Source organism: Triplophysa dalaica, chromosome 21, assembly GCF_015846415.1.
Source record: "Triplophysa dalaica isolate WHDGS20190420 chromosome 21, ASM1584641v1, whole genome shotgun sequence".
NCBI lineage: Eukaryota > Metazoa > Chordata > Actinopteri > Cypriniformes > Nemacheilidae > Triplophysa > Triplophysa dalaica.
Window position 1 is genome coordinate 11,159,557 of NC_079562.1, and position 16,890 is coordinate 11,176,446.

Sequence of the window (16,890 nt, forward strand, 5' to 3'; positions counted from 1 at the left end):
TCAGAAAAGTTCACAGTGAGGATAAGACCGTGCGGTTTGACGTCAGAGAACGTGGTTCCTTAAAGGGAAATTTTATTTTGGCTGAAAATGAGAAGTTTGGGTAATCAAGAATTTCTGTGCGGTTAAGTTGGAAAAGTGTACAATTCTGAGTAAAATTTTTGGAAAGCAAAAGACTAAGTAAAACAGACTGCATGTTCACTTTATACAGTGTGAAGGCCACTTTCCAGCAGTATTTAGCACCAAAATTACTCAAAAACACATGACTCCGTACTCAACACAGACTGGTCAAGGTCTACAGGATTCCTTAAAAATTATAAGCAGGTTTGTTTGAGTGGGGTTGAAACGAAAAGCCCAGAATGTCTCATTTTTGTTGTATTATGTCCAGTCCTGTTTTTCTATTCGCTCATATTTGCCCTCTTTCACCTCCCTCTTTATTAGCTCTGTATGTTGTTCCTCATTAAATATGCTAATTGATAACTATTTCATATCTGTAGAGACCTCCCTTCACCTTCAGCCTGTCACTGTCTTCAGGAGATTAAGCCAAAAGTGTATCCCATGATGCAAATCTGTGCCATCTAAATCCTTCAACATGCTCCGCTGACACGCGTCACGGCCTAACGGTGGTCTCTTGTCAACTTGTCAAAAGGCTGTCGCTCATCCAGTGCTAGCCTTGCTGAATAGAAGTCAGACGCTTATACCGGTTTTAAAACAAAATCAGAGAGCGCTCAAAGGTCACAAATGACTTTACTCAACCATTTCTACAACACCAGATAATTCAATAAATGCTTCATTATGCAACAGTGACCTAGCGTGAATATTAATATTCCGAATTAAAACATTTTCCCATTTGTTTCAATAAGTGCACATGTCAAGTCATTTCCTTTCATTAAACCTGAAGCCTGTCTGGTGACCCCAAAAAACTCCTTCACAATATAATTTCAGTTCTTAAACCTGTTGAATGTGAAGGTGGCCAGAGTACAAGTGAAGGGAACTCCCACCCTCTTGCTGTATGGACACTCCTGAGTTTACTTCCACTACTGTGTTTTATGTGTGTTTATAAAGCATTGAGGCTTAACTTTGCTGGAATTTCAATAGTAGGGTTTGAATCCCTCTGTAGGTCAAAAATCGTACGAGTTATTCTCAAAACATCTTGGTTTTAAGTTGTCAAACATGATTTCATTTTTGGTTAAAAACTTTTACAGACAGGTTAACACAATTTCCACTTTTTTTTTTACAATTTTCAACTTTTTTTTACAAAAATTATTAATCATGCATAACTATACGACCATTCAGTATATTTTAATAGAAAATTATACAAAATGTTTAATAATATTAAGCTTTTAACTAGAGAAATCCAAAGTAATCTGTTTACCTGAAAAGTACTAGATGTGTTTCTTCAAATAAAATAATGTAAATATCTTTGTGTGTAAACACTCCTTTAAAAATGTTACAGAGGAGGAGAATATCGATCATGGACACTTGTTTTATTCCACTATTTATTCATTTTTATTATAGATGATTATTCGGTCAGTAATTTAGTTTAGTCTTTTTTTGTCTTTTGAGAACATCCGGTAAACCATTACTCTATTTGAATTACAATTAATGCATTTAGACAAATCGGGGCATGTTATGGTAATAAACATTTCAGAAGAAAAAGCTATAAATAATGCAGATGTAAAAATTACGCTTTGAACAAGATAGAAAATACAACAATTTTCTTGTGTTACCGAATTTAATGTTTTATAATTCAAATATTTACTGCCATGATGTTTCAGTCCTTTTGTAAAGGACAGAGATACTTCGGCTTTAGTGTGTCTGAGATGACCTTACAGTATAATAAACACTCGCTGCTGGCACCACTGTATTGTTAAGGGGCTGGTTTTATATTATTTGCTGTATTATGCAGGGTAAATGGCAGCTATCAGTTCTGAATAAAGCAAACCAATTAGTTACAATCAGGAATGGAAAAATGTGTTAATTTTTTAAATCATAATGCCCCTGAAGAATTCTGCAAGTTAATTAAATGTGAGGCCATTTGGAGGTGCTAATTAAGAACAGTAATTTCAAAGGGTTTATGGCAGAACTATGACTGGTAATGAGGATTTCAACCCTTGGAGACAGCTGGTCTCTGACTGTTTTATGAAGGATACCATACAACTGAGGTGATCCTTAAAGGTGAGGTTAGCGATTTCTGAGTAGCGTTGTGGATATTTAAATTTGACACCCAAACAAACACACTCCTATGCGAAAGAAACACACTCCTATGCAAAAGAAACACACTCCCATGCAAAAGAAACCCACTTGCACATGCAGCAAACCAGCTCTAAATATATGACGACACTAAAAAATTGTTCTGTTATTATAAGACAACATATCTGCACGTCTTAGATCTGTGAGACAACAAAACTGTTACTCAGTAACCAACTGAAACAAACCACTCCGGTAACAACTTCGTTCTAGTCTTTGCTTGATCGTTACACATCTTTTTACAGTTATGTTCTTATGATCTTTTCTTTATCGGTATATCAGCCATTCTTAGTCAGCCATTCTTAGCCATTCATCAGCCATTCAGCCATTCTTAGCCATTCATAGTCTTTCTACAAGTTTCCGACTTACTCACTCTCTCCTTTGCCATCATGAGCATATATGCCCTCTGTTTCTGACTATGAGAGCATTAAGACTAATTCACACTGATCCTTGAAACGTTTGTTGGATCAGTGTGAATTAGCCTTTATGGTGTTGTGTGGATTATTGGGTTTTTAAGATTGATGATACTATCGTGTATCGATGATCCTCAGACTTATCGGCGATAGCTGATTCCCTAGACGTTAGTTGGCCTTTTGCCAATATATGTTGCGAATCAATATTACAAATGCGCATTGCGCATTTCTTCATGCAAGAGAGCTTGCAATGCACACAATTTAGACTTTTCCTTGCGCCACAGAGAGTGTATAATGTGTTGGCTTTTAGATTTCACCGCACAGTAGTATTCAACCAATAACTTCACACTGGTTAGCTGGCCGATCATAGCATACCTCGCTTTTCAGAGTAATGAGCTTTGTAAAAATTCTGTGGGGCAAAGATGAGATACAAACATGCACGGTATGTTGAAAATACAGCGTTTTTTTTAACCTTAAATCGTGTATACACATTGCATTACATCTAAAACAAACGATACTATTCGTTTTGGCCGTGTTATATGACCCCTTTAAAAAAGATGGCCAGTGCAGAGTCTCAGTAACACATATGATGCTTAGTGCACGCTCATTTACACTTCCCTTGTTTACCATATCACTCTCTGTATGAACACTGATCAATAATTTCATCCACTCGTCTCATTCGCCCTTGTTAAACGTTGTTTATGTTAGAAAGCTTGGCAATTCAGAGTCTCCGCAACAGTTCTCATGTTTATTGCAAGAGTTTTTGTCTTTATGTGCGATGATCAATGATTTCACCCACTCGTCTCGTTCGCTCCGGTTAAGTTGATGTTTGAAATAATGCTGGTGCGGGTAAAGTCTCCGCAGCAGTTCTTGCATGTGATGCATGTGTGCGCGTCCATGTTTACCATAATGCTCTATGTATGTGCGCTGATCAATGATTTCATCCACTCGTCTCATTCGCTCCGGTTAAATGTTGTTAATGTTAGAAAGATGGCCAGTGCAGAGTCTCTGCCACTTTTCTTGCGTAAAGTTTGCGTTTTCGTCTATGTGTGCTGATAAAGGATTATATGTAATTAAAAGCCAAATAAAAATGTGTTAATCATTTAAATGGTTACTAACATTAACGAAGAATGAATGAGCAACACATTTGTTCAAGTATTTATTCATTTATATTAAATATTAGTAATAAATACAACTATTTATGTAAGCTCCAGATAATTAATACTGACAAATGCAACTTAGATTTTTTTAATAGTAAATGTTTAAGTAAAATTAACTTTACATTTACAATTAATAAATTGTGTAAAAATATACCTCATTGTCTAGTCTTGTTCAATTTAACTTTTATTAAAAAAAATGTAGGGCCATAGTGTTATGGCAAGGTTAGCTTTATTTGTGTAATTCACCTATCATTTCTGTCTTATTTTAAGTATTTTTTTAAGCAGGCCTTGATATATGTGATATTGTGGACCCCCCTTGAAAACGAGGTTTATCCCAATAAATAAATAAATATATGGCAAAAATGAGAATGCATTAATATTTGTATGTAAATTATATAATGGTTATATGAGAATACATGCAATTGAAAAGGTTACTGTAATAGATATGGAGTGAAAAACTATCTCTCTGTTTTAATGTTTTCAATATCCACATGGAGTATTCATCATGAAACAGCAGTGACCTTTGAAAGACCTCCAAAGAAGCTCTGGTTTTAAGCCCGGTCTCAGAACATCTCTGGGATTGAGCTCTCCTAAGCTTCTCTTCCTCTCCCCAAAGAATTGGTTTGGTCAATACAGATTTGTAAATATCCCACCATGAATATGCTAATTTTAAGCCAATATTTCTCTCTGAGGAAGGCAGTTGTGTTTCTTATCCTCTCCTTCTGTCCTGCTAAGGCAGAGTTGCGTCCAAGTCATGATAAGGTCAGTGGGACTGCACGTCATCTCCACTGAATTGGTTGTGCTCTCCGGTTCTTCTGTAGATGTTGCTTTTAGGGATGAAATCACCCTGAGGTGTTTCAAAGTAAGGCACGTCTTTATACAACGCAGGCTGTGCAGACATTCGTATTCTTAATGCAACGCAGGCTGGGCAGACACGTGTCTTCTATGTACAGTTATAAAGTCAGGGAGGTCTGCGCAAACTGTGTTTCCTCTTGAGGAACACTGAGTTCCCCAGTTATAAAGACAGGCATAGAGCAATTAAAGTCACGCGACGAAAGTGGAACATATGTTGGAATCACAATGCTGACTCAACGTTGTGATGTCTGCTGGCCATCGGCGATGGACTATGGCATTGTCTATCGGCCCAATTCTAGTTGATTTCTTTCTTGCGGCGTTGCGCTTTACGTGAATCTAGTGAGCTCCTTTGGTATGTGCAATGGTGAACTTCCATTTTACTTAGTTTTAGTATATTTTGTGAGTGAAACTGGTATTCCGGCTGCATTGAGCCCATAAAACTAAATGCGGACTAGTGAATGCCTAATCCTGTTATTTAAACTTGACATCTGGCAGTACTGCATGTCTGTGTGAATAAACTGCACAGTTTAACATGCTACATGCGTGATGCTCATGAATTTGTCTGCGTCTGCGTCTGAGTGAAGAAACAGACATACTAAAAAATAAGCGTCTTCCAACAAACTGGCAAAATAAAAGTCCGGTTAACTCTGTATTTTATGTGGACAAAATTATTACTATTTAATTGAAAAGAAAGAAACTAAAACTAATTTAGATAAACTAAATGCATCATGCATAGGATGAAGTTAGTTTTTTACCTTTAAAATTATTCTTTCTATTTTTATTAATGTTTCTTATTTATATTTTTGTATTATATTGCATTTTGAATGTAATATGGCAATTTAACGTATTGAAGGGGTTAACTTTTCACAGATAATTATGTATGCAATTTCAGCAATAACGTTTTTATTTTTGTCTGAAAAGGAAACAAATTAGTTGTTCATTTTAAGAGACCTATCTTATTTTCTCTTGTATATTTAGTAGTGCTCTTTAATAAAGAAAAAGTATTTATTATCCGAATACCTGATTAATCGATGGAAAAATCAGTAGAGTACTCGATTACTAAAATAATCAATAGCTGCAGCCCTATTTCTCACCCTCATGTTTTTTTATGGATATTACAAATACTGTATATACCCAGTGAAAAATATTAAAAAGAGCAGGTCAACTTAGAAATCATAGTGTTTAATTATTTACAAATAGTTTTTTTTCAGTTTCTGAAGAGGTTTTTGAGTTATTGAAGTTTCCATCTGACAGCGACTGTAAACATATTTAAAAAAAAATATAGGGTGAATTCAAGTGGATTGAGATGAAGTGGAGAGATTGGAAGTTTCCTGGCGATGCAGGTGCAGAAAAATAATATTTTAAACCAGTAACATCATAGCATACTTTACACAATCCAGTTAACTGATCCAATCTGCAATATGTCACACTGCAGATTTGTTAAATGAGTTGCCCATACTGTTTCAGCCAATGCCTTGTATCAAATTTACCTTTAGATGAGGATATTTAAAATTCTGGCAGAAATGATTTGGTTCTGTGTTTACTTGTTCTCTACTCCACTCAGCATGATTTTGTGCAAACGGCCTCCGAACGCAATTCATTTCAATAGGCTGTTTTTACTATCTGTCAAAGTTAATGAGAAGCAGGTCTGGTATCTGAATAGGGTTATAAGAGTAATGAGTGAGCCAGAAGTCTATTATGTTCAAGAGCTGCAGACCCTCTCCAGCACTTTGGAGGGTACACACTATGGTTTTTAACCCTTACCTCTGAAGTGTGCAGGTATCACTTTTATATCCGGTTGGATAAAAAGAGATCTGCCTATCCCTGGGGATCATTTGGCTGTTCTTTGCATTATTGCAGTATTCAATGTTTCCGGTTCACGGCTTTGGCGCGGGGGCTGCGGTCTCTATATTTTCTTTGCGGTGGAGGTCCAGACAATACTTTTTAAAATAAATAATATTTACTCAATCACTCTATTGTTTTATCAGGTCATTTATTTTATATTCTTATATCGACAGTCTGTATGAAACCTAGAAGGCCTGGTAACTGAGAAAATGTGTCTTAAGTCTTAATGGTCTATTTTAATATTTAAAAAACTACTGAATACAAAATTTAACAACTGAAGTGAATATATCATGAGTACTTACAAAGTTACTAACAAGTAGCGTTTCCATGCCATTCATACTAGAAATGATCCTAAATATTAACTTAAGCATAAAACCATTGTTGCAAAAAAGTTTTGTATATATTATTGTTTATATATTATATAGCATGTTTTAAAATCTTGTTAAAATGTAAAATGTATGTTTAATTGCAAACAGTTAGGTTTATGCTTAAGTTATGTCATTAAAACAGCAACATCTACTGAGGGACACCTGTGTGCCTGCAATGCGGTGGAACTCGATATGGAGAATTGGAAAGGCTGAAATGACATGCCGCCATGTAAATAATATAAATAACATAATGCTATTTAGTTTGTTTAACATGAGAAGAAGGTATAAACATGTTATATAGGAAAGGTAACCTTAAATAAAATGACCTTGACCTTCAAGGGGGGCGGGAGGTGCCGTGGGAGGGGTGGGGTGCCCCCCTAAAGTAACGGTTGGGGAAACACTGGTATTGTTTACATAACAATAAAGATACACGGGTCTTTAATCCTTTAGCACAAAATGCTGTAAAATGAGTTCATTAACGTTTTGTGCTGTATAATTCATTAGAATGCTCTTTGTTAGTCATTGAATGAGTCCTGAAGAGAAATACAGAGACTCCGCAACCTTGTTTATCCCCTTAACTTTGTGCCCGATTTACTAAGTTTTTGTAGGGGCCTTGCGGAGCATCTGCTAGCATGCAGAATTTGATGCAACTGCTGCCACAGCTTTCCTCTGTCCTCTCACCTTTGTGTGAGGACAACCGATAAGTCAAGATCTGCTTTGGGCCACCACGTCCTTAAGAGACATCTGGCATCCCAAAGGATCCAGAGATGCTATTTTTTTCAATGCTAATAAAGGATTCAAACCTTAAAGAAAAGCAAATGTTTTTTTGTTTAGGTCAGTAAATAAAGTTGCTTTTGAATTGTTGGGTTGGTCTAGATGGCTCAGGAGATGAACTTTATTCACTTCTGCCATCATTTACCCTCAACTAGTTCCAAACCTGAATATTTTTGTTGTTCTGTTGAATGTTAGCAACTGAGATTTCTGACAAAATTGACAAAATTGCAGTCAAAGGTGGCTCAGAACTGCATGTTTTCCTTGAAGGAGCCATATGTAACATTGACACCTATGGATTGAGCTTGGAATATACAGTCCAAATTCAAAATATTGGCGAGGGTTTTTCCACGCCCCTCCTCAGACTCAACGCTCACAGGAGATGCCAGACACTTACAGGAGTGTAATGGAAACCATCAACTCTTATTAAACCCTTTTCGGATGGTAATTGTTTCTCATAAGTATGTCTGTAAAAATAAATCTGCATGGCTCCTTGTTGAAAAAACGGTGTAGGCATGAGTTTGTAATCCTCGAACCCTCAAAATGTACTTCTCACACGCTCGATCTATCGATCAAGTTAGCTAGAATTTATGTTAACTTGTGTGTGTGTATAAGTCATGTGGCCCCTCCTCCTCCTGGCTGGAGGAGATGAATCCTTGGAACTTTTCACCGTCGAAAAAGACGCAGTTACAAAAAAAACGCCGGTATCGTTTGGTTAGAAACAGCAGCCGAACGCCATGACTTCAGAGGCAGCATCTGTGCACGAAGGCAGCCCAGAGAAACAGATAGGCAGTGTAACAGAATTACAAAAAAAAGAGCAATAGAGAGCATTAACTAATCGCATATTTAAAAACTACAATACTAATTTCTCACTATAAATCCATTCAAAAGTTGTTGAAAGTGAAAATTAAACTTATTATTAATAGAAAACTTTGGTCCAATGGGTGTTTCGCCGTCTTTTTATTTTTTCCAGCTTGGACATCCTCGACCAACCACGTTCCTTGTTATAGAAATGACAGGTGTCTGTCATTGGCTAGCTCCTTTTTTTATCCTCAACAGACGCTCCGAGCTGCAGAAAAATATGCCGGTGCTGAGGTTTAAAAATGTTCAGGACATTTTATGAAAACACAGTGTACTCCATAGGATTATAATGTAAAACAGACGCTAACTGCTTCAAAAAAGAAGTCAAGTCAGAATAAATACTATTTGGATTTCAACGGAGGCAAATAACATGGCTAGTCAAGCAGCCCAACATGAACTAGTATGAACTAGGTGAACATGGTTACATTCCTGCATAAAACTTGGACTGAAAAATAAATGTGTAGAAAGTCTCCAAAAACATTGTTCAGCTGCAGGTTGGATGACAACTTTTATACAGAAATTGTTTTAACTGTTGAGCTGCAGGTTAAGGCTCACATAAGTGACTGAGTTTACATCAAACATTTGTAAACCTATATTCTTCATTTAGAGTTTGTGTGATTTATATTCCTCTTCAGGGATTTAATAGCATTGTAATTTTTTTGTGTTCAGCATCAAGCATGGTTAGTGACTTGCAATGTTTACCATCCCATAAAGGGTTCTATTATACACTCGGCGAAAGCAAGTATTTTTTGGTTGTTTCAGACCATCACAGTTTTCATTGTCAGGTTTTAATATAGCACATTTGCACCCATTTGTGCGCCCATGTGCGTGCTGGTATGAAAATGAGGTGCTGTTTTGAGGCAACTGGAAAAGACTGCGCCACTGACCGACAGAAACCTGGTCAGTCAATGGCGCAATATGTTTTTGGTTATTTAAAGAACACATTAGAATTATTCGTCCAGTACCAAAAGTATACAAAACTGAACTCATTAGCCATCTCCCCAAATGTCGTGAATGTCTTCATAATTAACACACCTGGTGAGTTAATTCAGGTGTGTCATATTAGAAGCAACTGACAATAGTCAGGAGAGGTGGTCAGCCAAGGAAATCTTTTTTGTGCCTTGAAAAGTGAGATATTGGTCATTCAAATGTAGTGTAGTACAGTAAAAAGAACAGAGAAAGTAATACTTAAGTACAAAAACTCAAGGAAACGTACGTCGTTACTTCCCACCTCTGAACTAAATAAACCACCAAATCAGGGTATTTAGACTATTATGTACTTTGAAAAGTGCAAACGCCACAAATTGGGTTTTCCCAATATAATCTTTCCTATGTAATTTAACACACCTCTCCCCTTTAAACTTTAAAACTGAGCAGCTTGAAGAGATGCATGCAAAACATGTCTCACTTTAAAACTGCGCATCTCGCGCTGCACGGAGAGACACATGTGACTTTAAAACTGTGTATCAGGCTCTGCACGAAGAGATGCATCCACGGAGAGACACGAGTGACTTTAAAACTGCGTATCTCGCTCTGCACGAAGAGACGCATCCATGGAGAGACATGAGTGACTTTAAAACTCTGCAGCTCATGCTGCACTAAGAGGCATATCTAAAACGGTAATTTTAAAAGGGAAGAAGACGCGCTTGATTTATAAATGCTCAGCTTGCAAGTGACGTCAAAGACCAACCAATTGATAATGAAATTCGTTGACAACGAATTATCGATTTTATCGATTAGCCCTTATTGGTTTACTGCACATTTTGCCCAAAACACACCCATGACTCATTAAGAAAATAGGGACAACTCGTTCAAACAATGCGTCTGGTGCGCTGACCGTTTTCCCATCCTTAAACTAGGAAAAGAGGATTTCGCATGCATTAAGTGCACTTGCGCCCTGCCCTTAAGACCATGCGCTCTTTAGATGAGATGGAATGTGTAAACTTTCTACTACTAATCTGAATAGACAATGGTTTGGACCTCCTCAGAGACATTGTGATGTGAACAGTGACTCTATAGTTTATCGTTCTCATTTTGTGCTTTCTGACTTTGTCTGTGAAACTGTAATCTATCTTTGTTTGTTGACCTAGTTGCTGACCTAAAATTCTATTTTTGACAGTTGTAAAAGCCACAATGCATAAAGCGTGAGATATGGTAAAAACTTATACCATATTATTTATTTTTGCAATAGCCAAGTTCAGGTTTAATTTTATTATTTAGTGACTAATGTTCTAAAAATCGTATACTGTACCTTTAATACAGTCTTTTTACAGTCTCAGTAATGTTCAAAATGACGATGACTGTGTGGACTTCTGTAATATTTTTTTGTTCAACATAAAGTTTGGATAAGAACCGAATAGAGAAACATTCTGTCAGAAAATGTAAATTAGCCGTCATTTAAATTTCACAGACAAGTATAACAATTTTATGCAATTTATAATTATGGAGTTTTATCTTTCGAAGAGTGATCATAGCAATATTAAGGCATTAATGAATTACATCTTTAATTTTCTGATTTGTTATGGTGGTATTGTGGTTTAAACAATCAACCGTGGGCTGCTTATACAGGACCGGTCCTTATGTTTAAAAATAGCCAGGTAGATGGAGACCATATCTATAGAACAGAACGCAGAAACATAGCTGAACTATTCTTATATCTTAGGGAGTTTTTATTTGCCTCAATTATTTTCCTTGGCTTGCTCACTTGGGGCGTTAAGACATTAATGCACGATATTCTGTAAAGCTACTTAACCGATTGTGTTAATTAATTACATGGGACAGTAAAGTAATTACCATATTCCTAAGCTATTAAAGCGAATATCTACAATGCCATAGTTGAGTTGCTGAGTGATGAGATGATAAAACTCTCAGGACTGTTTTAAGCATTGAACAGATTTTACACAGAATGACTTGGATGAAGAAATGGAGAATTCCATTTTTTTTTTTTACCTTGAATTGTCATTCTTTGACATTTAACAATCACTGCATAATGTCACGGTTTTCGCTTCAAGCTTGCCGTAAGCAAAACTCTCACCAAAAGTATTGCAGACTCTCTAATGTGTTTCATTCTCCGAGTTTAAAAATATTGACTTGACTGTTCATGGGAAAAGTTAAGAAATTGGGTTTTATGTTGTTGTCGGGATGCTTTTATTGCTTTTCTGTAACCACGGTTTTGAAAGGGTTATTTTTAATTTAGACTTTAGCTGCTGATGGATTGATTTATTAAATACAACACGCAAAATTAATCACATCCAGAATAAGTTTGTTTACATAATTAATGTCTGTGTACTGTGCATATTTACATGTATTATGTATTAAAGATATAAACATATGTGTATAATTGTATTAATTAATTAAACATACATATGTAGTACTGTCTACATACATGTACTGTACATGCATATTTTTCCTAAATATATGTGTATGTGTTTATAAATGCAAAATAAGTATACACAGTACAATGACGTAAATTATGTAAACAAACTTTTATTCTTTATGGGATTATTTTTGTCCGTACAGGGTGGGGTTTTACTTGAAGTGCATATGTGTTTTTTTTTATGTCGCAATACCTAAACATCTTTGTTTAAGCGTGTTTTGTTTTTCTGTCTTTGAGCCTGACTGCCCGTGTGTGTGTGTAAGGGTGTGTGTTGGTATTTAACTGCTGTGTCTCCAGAGTGCTGATGAAGATAATTACTGTTGAGGCAGAGTCTCAGGGGAGATCAGACACCTGCCGCAAACTCATCCCCCCAACCGCTCCCACCCAAAGCCCATCGCAGCCCTCCTCACGCTCCAGCTCCACCTCCACCTGCTTTTGCCCTTGATTGAACTAATAACCTGTAAACCCACACAGTGGGTTCCTGCTAAATATAGCAAGAACGGGGAAAAGAAAACAATTACTGCTCACATTTGTGAAGAGGTTGCCATGGTGCTCTTTCAGCACTTCTGCGGTCCAGTTTATCAAGCGGGTTGGGAAACGGGAACACTGATGACACCTGACAGACAGAAGAAACCAAAATATAACTGTTAGAATAACAAATATCAACGCCTTTGATCTAGGCTTCGATGTTGATAATTTTAACATATATTTCTGTCATTAGACTCCAGATTTAGCTGTTCAAACACCTGACATCTGGCATCTGGTGTCACAGTTTTTCCCCCTTGTGTTTGATTGACATATGACTCTGAGTCATGATTGTGTGTGTGAGGATGATTTTTGCACTCTTTTTGTAGTTAACTAAAATCACTTGTTTTGAACAGCTCAATAACAAAACTAAATACCAAACAGTATAGATCTGACTTTGAGTTTCAGTGTGAATAGTAGCAAGCAATTTTGTCATTTGTTACACATCTTCTATCTAGCATCCTTTATAATGTGCTGTGTTGTATGAGGCTCTGCTTCAAGTAACTATTTTCCGCCTAGTGTCATTATATTGTGAACGACGTGAAATTAACCTAAGAAAAGTTAAAAAAGTGTTGAACGGTTTTGGACAGTTTTGGCATTATGAAGTTTATGAACCGGGTCATGTGAGAAGAACCATCCAACCAGTATAGACAAGCTCAATGAAAATGGAGACACAGATGATCACAGCATAATTAAATCTAGTACCAGAGTAATTGAGACGTATTTTCAGTGCATATGCTCCATATATCCTTTGTTTTTACCTCCTCGTCGTAACGGCTATAGTGGCCCATGGTTGCTTAGCGACGACAGACGCCATGAGAGCGCAAAGTCTAGCCACTCTGGAAAAAAGGAGAACGCAGTGCAGCTCGCGTTTTCGACGCGTTTTTAGAAGCATAAAGTGTAAATAAAAAGCTTTTAATATGCAATTAAACATGCACTTACACACTTCAAGAGCCAAGTCACATTTTACCATACTGACATGCTAAGTAGAGCATTAGAAACTTATCTGTGCAACAGAAATATGAACTTGGATTTATTTGCCTGCAATGCCACTTTATTACTTCCGCGGAACTTTTTATAAGTAGTTATGTTAACAAAAGGCTAGCTCGTACAACAGCAAGCTGTTTCCTGTTTTAAATGCGTCTACAGTAGTAAAAAAATTCAGCAAATGCTATTAAGTGTGACTGTGGCCATTAGAAATGACCCGAGTCATAAAAATAATACCTTACTGTGGAAATTGTGATGTTTTAAAGCTGACAGTGGTCTTATATACTTTGCTGTGAATTGCCATGGTGATGATGCTTTTTTTGTTTCAGCAGTTTTGCATTGAGAGAGACAGTAGAAATAAGAAAAGAAAACTATGCTGTGAGAGAGCAGGTTTATATTATGCGGGTCACAATAATGTGCAATTAATCATGCTATTTATGCAATTAATTGCAATTAAGCATAATAAATCATTATTGTAAATTTTGGATTCTATCAATTACAAAACAAAAAAATCGAGGTTAAACAATTATCGAGCAGCATTCAATTTTGCAAGAATTTACAGCTGTGCAGCTGTTTTACATTTTAAAAGTTGTTTGTTTATTTTTACATGTTCAAAATTCAGCGAGTGATCTTGTAACTAACAGTGATCTCAGTTTTGGCCGAAATAATCATGATTTTGATTTTGTTATAAACAAGCAGCCATTATGAACTGAGAACTAAATGATTACCATCAGAGCTTGACATTAACAGCTGTGGCCAGTAAGACAGACAATCCAACTAGACATTTCAGCGGGTTGAATATTATCTTTTTATTGTAGTTTTCTTAAAAGTGATGCAAATTAATAAACAATGCTCGATTGGACACTACGAAACTACAACTCCCATCAGCACTCCTTGCACCCAATGTTTGGTCAAAGGAATGCGCACTGCCGACATACAAGTCCTCGTGACAACGGAAAAGTCCATCGGTTACAATGCCAGCATGTTGAATAAAGCTCTTATATTCGGGTGGTCAGTTTTCGATGTCAACTTTGTCAAATAAAATATTTTCCCAGGAACAAAATTGTGGCTAGGGGCAACGCTGAGTGGCTACTACTGGCTAGTAACTTTTGAAAACCACTAGCCATTGTGGCAGGTTGAGCAAAAACATTAATGTCAAGCCCTGATTACTTCATTTTAACCCTTATATTGTAACATCATGAAACTTTTCTGCTCTTTTTATCATAAAACTCTATGTTGGATATTGAACAGACGATGTATTCCATGTTATATGATGGCCTGAACAAGGCTGTGACAAATTTTACCTTCTGCTCTTGGTAAGGGAGCATTTATTATACAATGGAGGCAATGTCAGAAAATGGTATTGTCACTGCAATATTAAAGTTTTGACTAAACCTACCAAGAATATCCATTTAAATTCGGGTTTGTGTTATGAGAAATGTGATGGGAGCATCAAATGCAATGATATGATGAATCATACTTTATTTAGTTTAGTGTAGCCCAGCGCACGGTACACTATGATGTATGCTAGTGAAATGATAAAGAGGAACCCTGCAGAGAATGAGAGCAGTGCATCATTCAACTCGTGCCGGAGATTAAGTTAGCCAGTGGATTGGAAGTTTGTGAGCGTTCTTTGTCTGCACCTTGTGTTTCAGTTTTTTTTCTTTTTCTAGTGTGCACTTCTGAGAGTTGTACACTTTTTAGTGTACGTTCCTGTTGTTCCTTCACAGGCTGCCAGCTTTGGTACGCTCCCTCATTATTTTCCATAGAGACGCTTAGATGCTCAATTAGCGGAAGCCATGGAGAGTTGTTCATAAGCATGACTTAATCAGGTGCTTGACTGCATTTAGCACCGGTAGACTCCTCAACAGCCAGTGCTGCTCTGATAACCCGTCTCAGTGTAATTCTGCAGCAGTGCATAATGGGAAATTGTCTGTTTAATAAGCGTCTTATGGATTATTGTTAACTATCGCATTTAAATGTTCATCAAAGGACGTGACTGTGAAAGTACGTGTGGATATTAAACCAGCTGCGAGCTGTAAGGTTGAGAAACCCTGAAAGGAAACGAAGAAAGAATGGCCATGAATCTGCTCTATTACAATGAATGCCAAAAAATCTATTTGATAAATGAAATGTTTAGCGCCGTGTATCCATGGCAGGAAATGTGTACCATTTATCTGCTCAGTGTTAATAACACGGTGTTCTGTCTTTTTTTATAGTTGTCGAGGGTGAGCCCGAGAAGATGGCTGAACCTGCAGGAGTACCAGAGCAAGAAGCTCATGCAGGACAGTGGCGTAGCCGTGCAGCGGTTCTTGGTGGCTGACACCGCTTCTGAAGCCCTGGAAGCTGCCCGGAGACTCAGTAAGTATTTCCTAACACCTCCCTATTAAGTATCTAAAACGCTGCGGAGAATTCTCTGACAGCAGTGCTGTTTTTTTTTTTTTGAGTTGCCTTTAATAGCTTTTTGAGTGATAGCCGACAATGTGATTACATGAATAACGCTTCATTGATAACATGCTAATGAGGTTATGTTTATCTGTTAACTCAATTGGTGCTTAATGCGGAGATCAGACGTCCCACGCTATAAAGAGAGCAAGAATTAACCAATGAAAAAGATAGCTGTGGCCAGGATACAAAGCATTCGTGTTTTGTTTTTATTTATTGTGGTGGATGTGCCTTCAGGGGTCAATAGAACAGAAGATCATCTCGTATTTCTTTACTTTCTTCCATTTTTCATGGTTTGGTGCTCCCTTGATGTTTCAGCCATGCATGCATGCGTTGTCTTCTCTCATGCGCTTTTATTGCTTGCTATCCAAACATTTGAGCTTTGTTTTGGGGAGACACACATCTTTCCATAGGAGGCATTTCGTTTGGACTTTGACCGCAGAAAGCGAGCTAAATCCGAGAGGTGAGCTGATACTTTAGTTTCACGTGCGTTACACACTGGACGCTGGTTAGGTGTCACAGCTGTAATCTCAAGATTATTACATTGTACAGAAGTGGGCTTTAGTGCGCCATGTCTCCGCCTTCCACTTTAGTTCTTTGTGGGCCAAAATGTTTCCGTTCAAATACACTTTTGGGTTTTGTAAATGAGATTCAGGAACCCCAGTGCTTTCTCAGGTCCGCCGCGAAGGAAAGACAACGACATAATCCTTAAACTTTATTTGGAAATGTACTGCGAAACGGCATTTCCAGCCCAGCACATTCAGTGGTTCATCCTGGTCCCGGTGGGGTAGGGCACGACCTGGGCCGAGTGACATGTACGAGGCGACCAAGCGAGACGTGAAGGATTTCTCTGACTGCGATAGTGAAGTGAGCTGTTCTCCCCAGTGCAAAAACGCCACACCGCAGTTAGGCCCACTTACCCATGCGGCAATTCAGCTGACAGCTCAATCTCATCTCTGCGCATTACTGCTTCCTGCTCACCCGTATCCACTGCAGTGATACGTTTAAAAAGTTTTGCGCTGCAAAAAGTGCTTGTT

General features: G+C 37.4%; 1 protein-coding gene and 1 long non-coding RNA gene across 2 annotated transcripts in view; one reads left to right on the top strand and one right to left on the bottom strand.

The window, feature by feature from the left end:
* LOC130410318 (uncharacterized) overlaps window positions 1–16,890 on the bottom strand; it is a 44,660-nt gene that overhangs the window by 24,422 nt on the left and 3,348 nt on the right. The window contains exon 2 of the long non-coding RNA XR_008904995.1: window positions 12,425–12,512. This is a non-coding gene — a long non-coding RNA (uncharacterized LOC130410318). The remainder of the gene's footprint in view (window positions 1–12,424; window positions 12,513–16,890) is intronic.
* The window catches only part of suclg2 (succinate-CoA ligase GDP-forming subunit beta), a 95,650-nt gene that overhangs the window by 7,120 nt on the left and 71,640 nt on the right, over window positions 1–16,890 (top strand). The window contains exon 2 of the mRNA XM_056734921.1: window positions 15,628–15,769. Within this exon, the coding sequence (XP_056590899.1) occupies window positions 15,628–15,769 (142 nt within the window). The remainder of the gene's footprint in view (window positions 1–15,627; window positions 15,770–16,890) is intronic.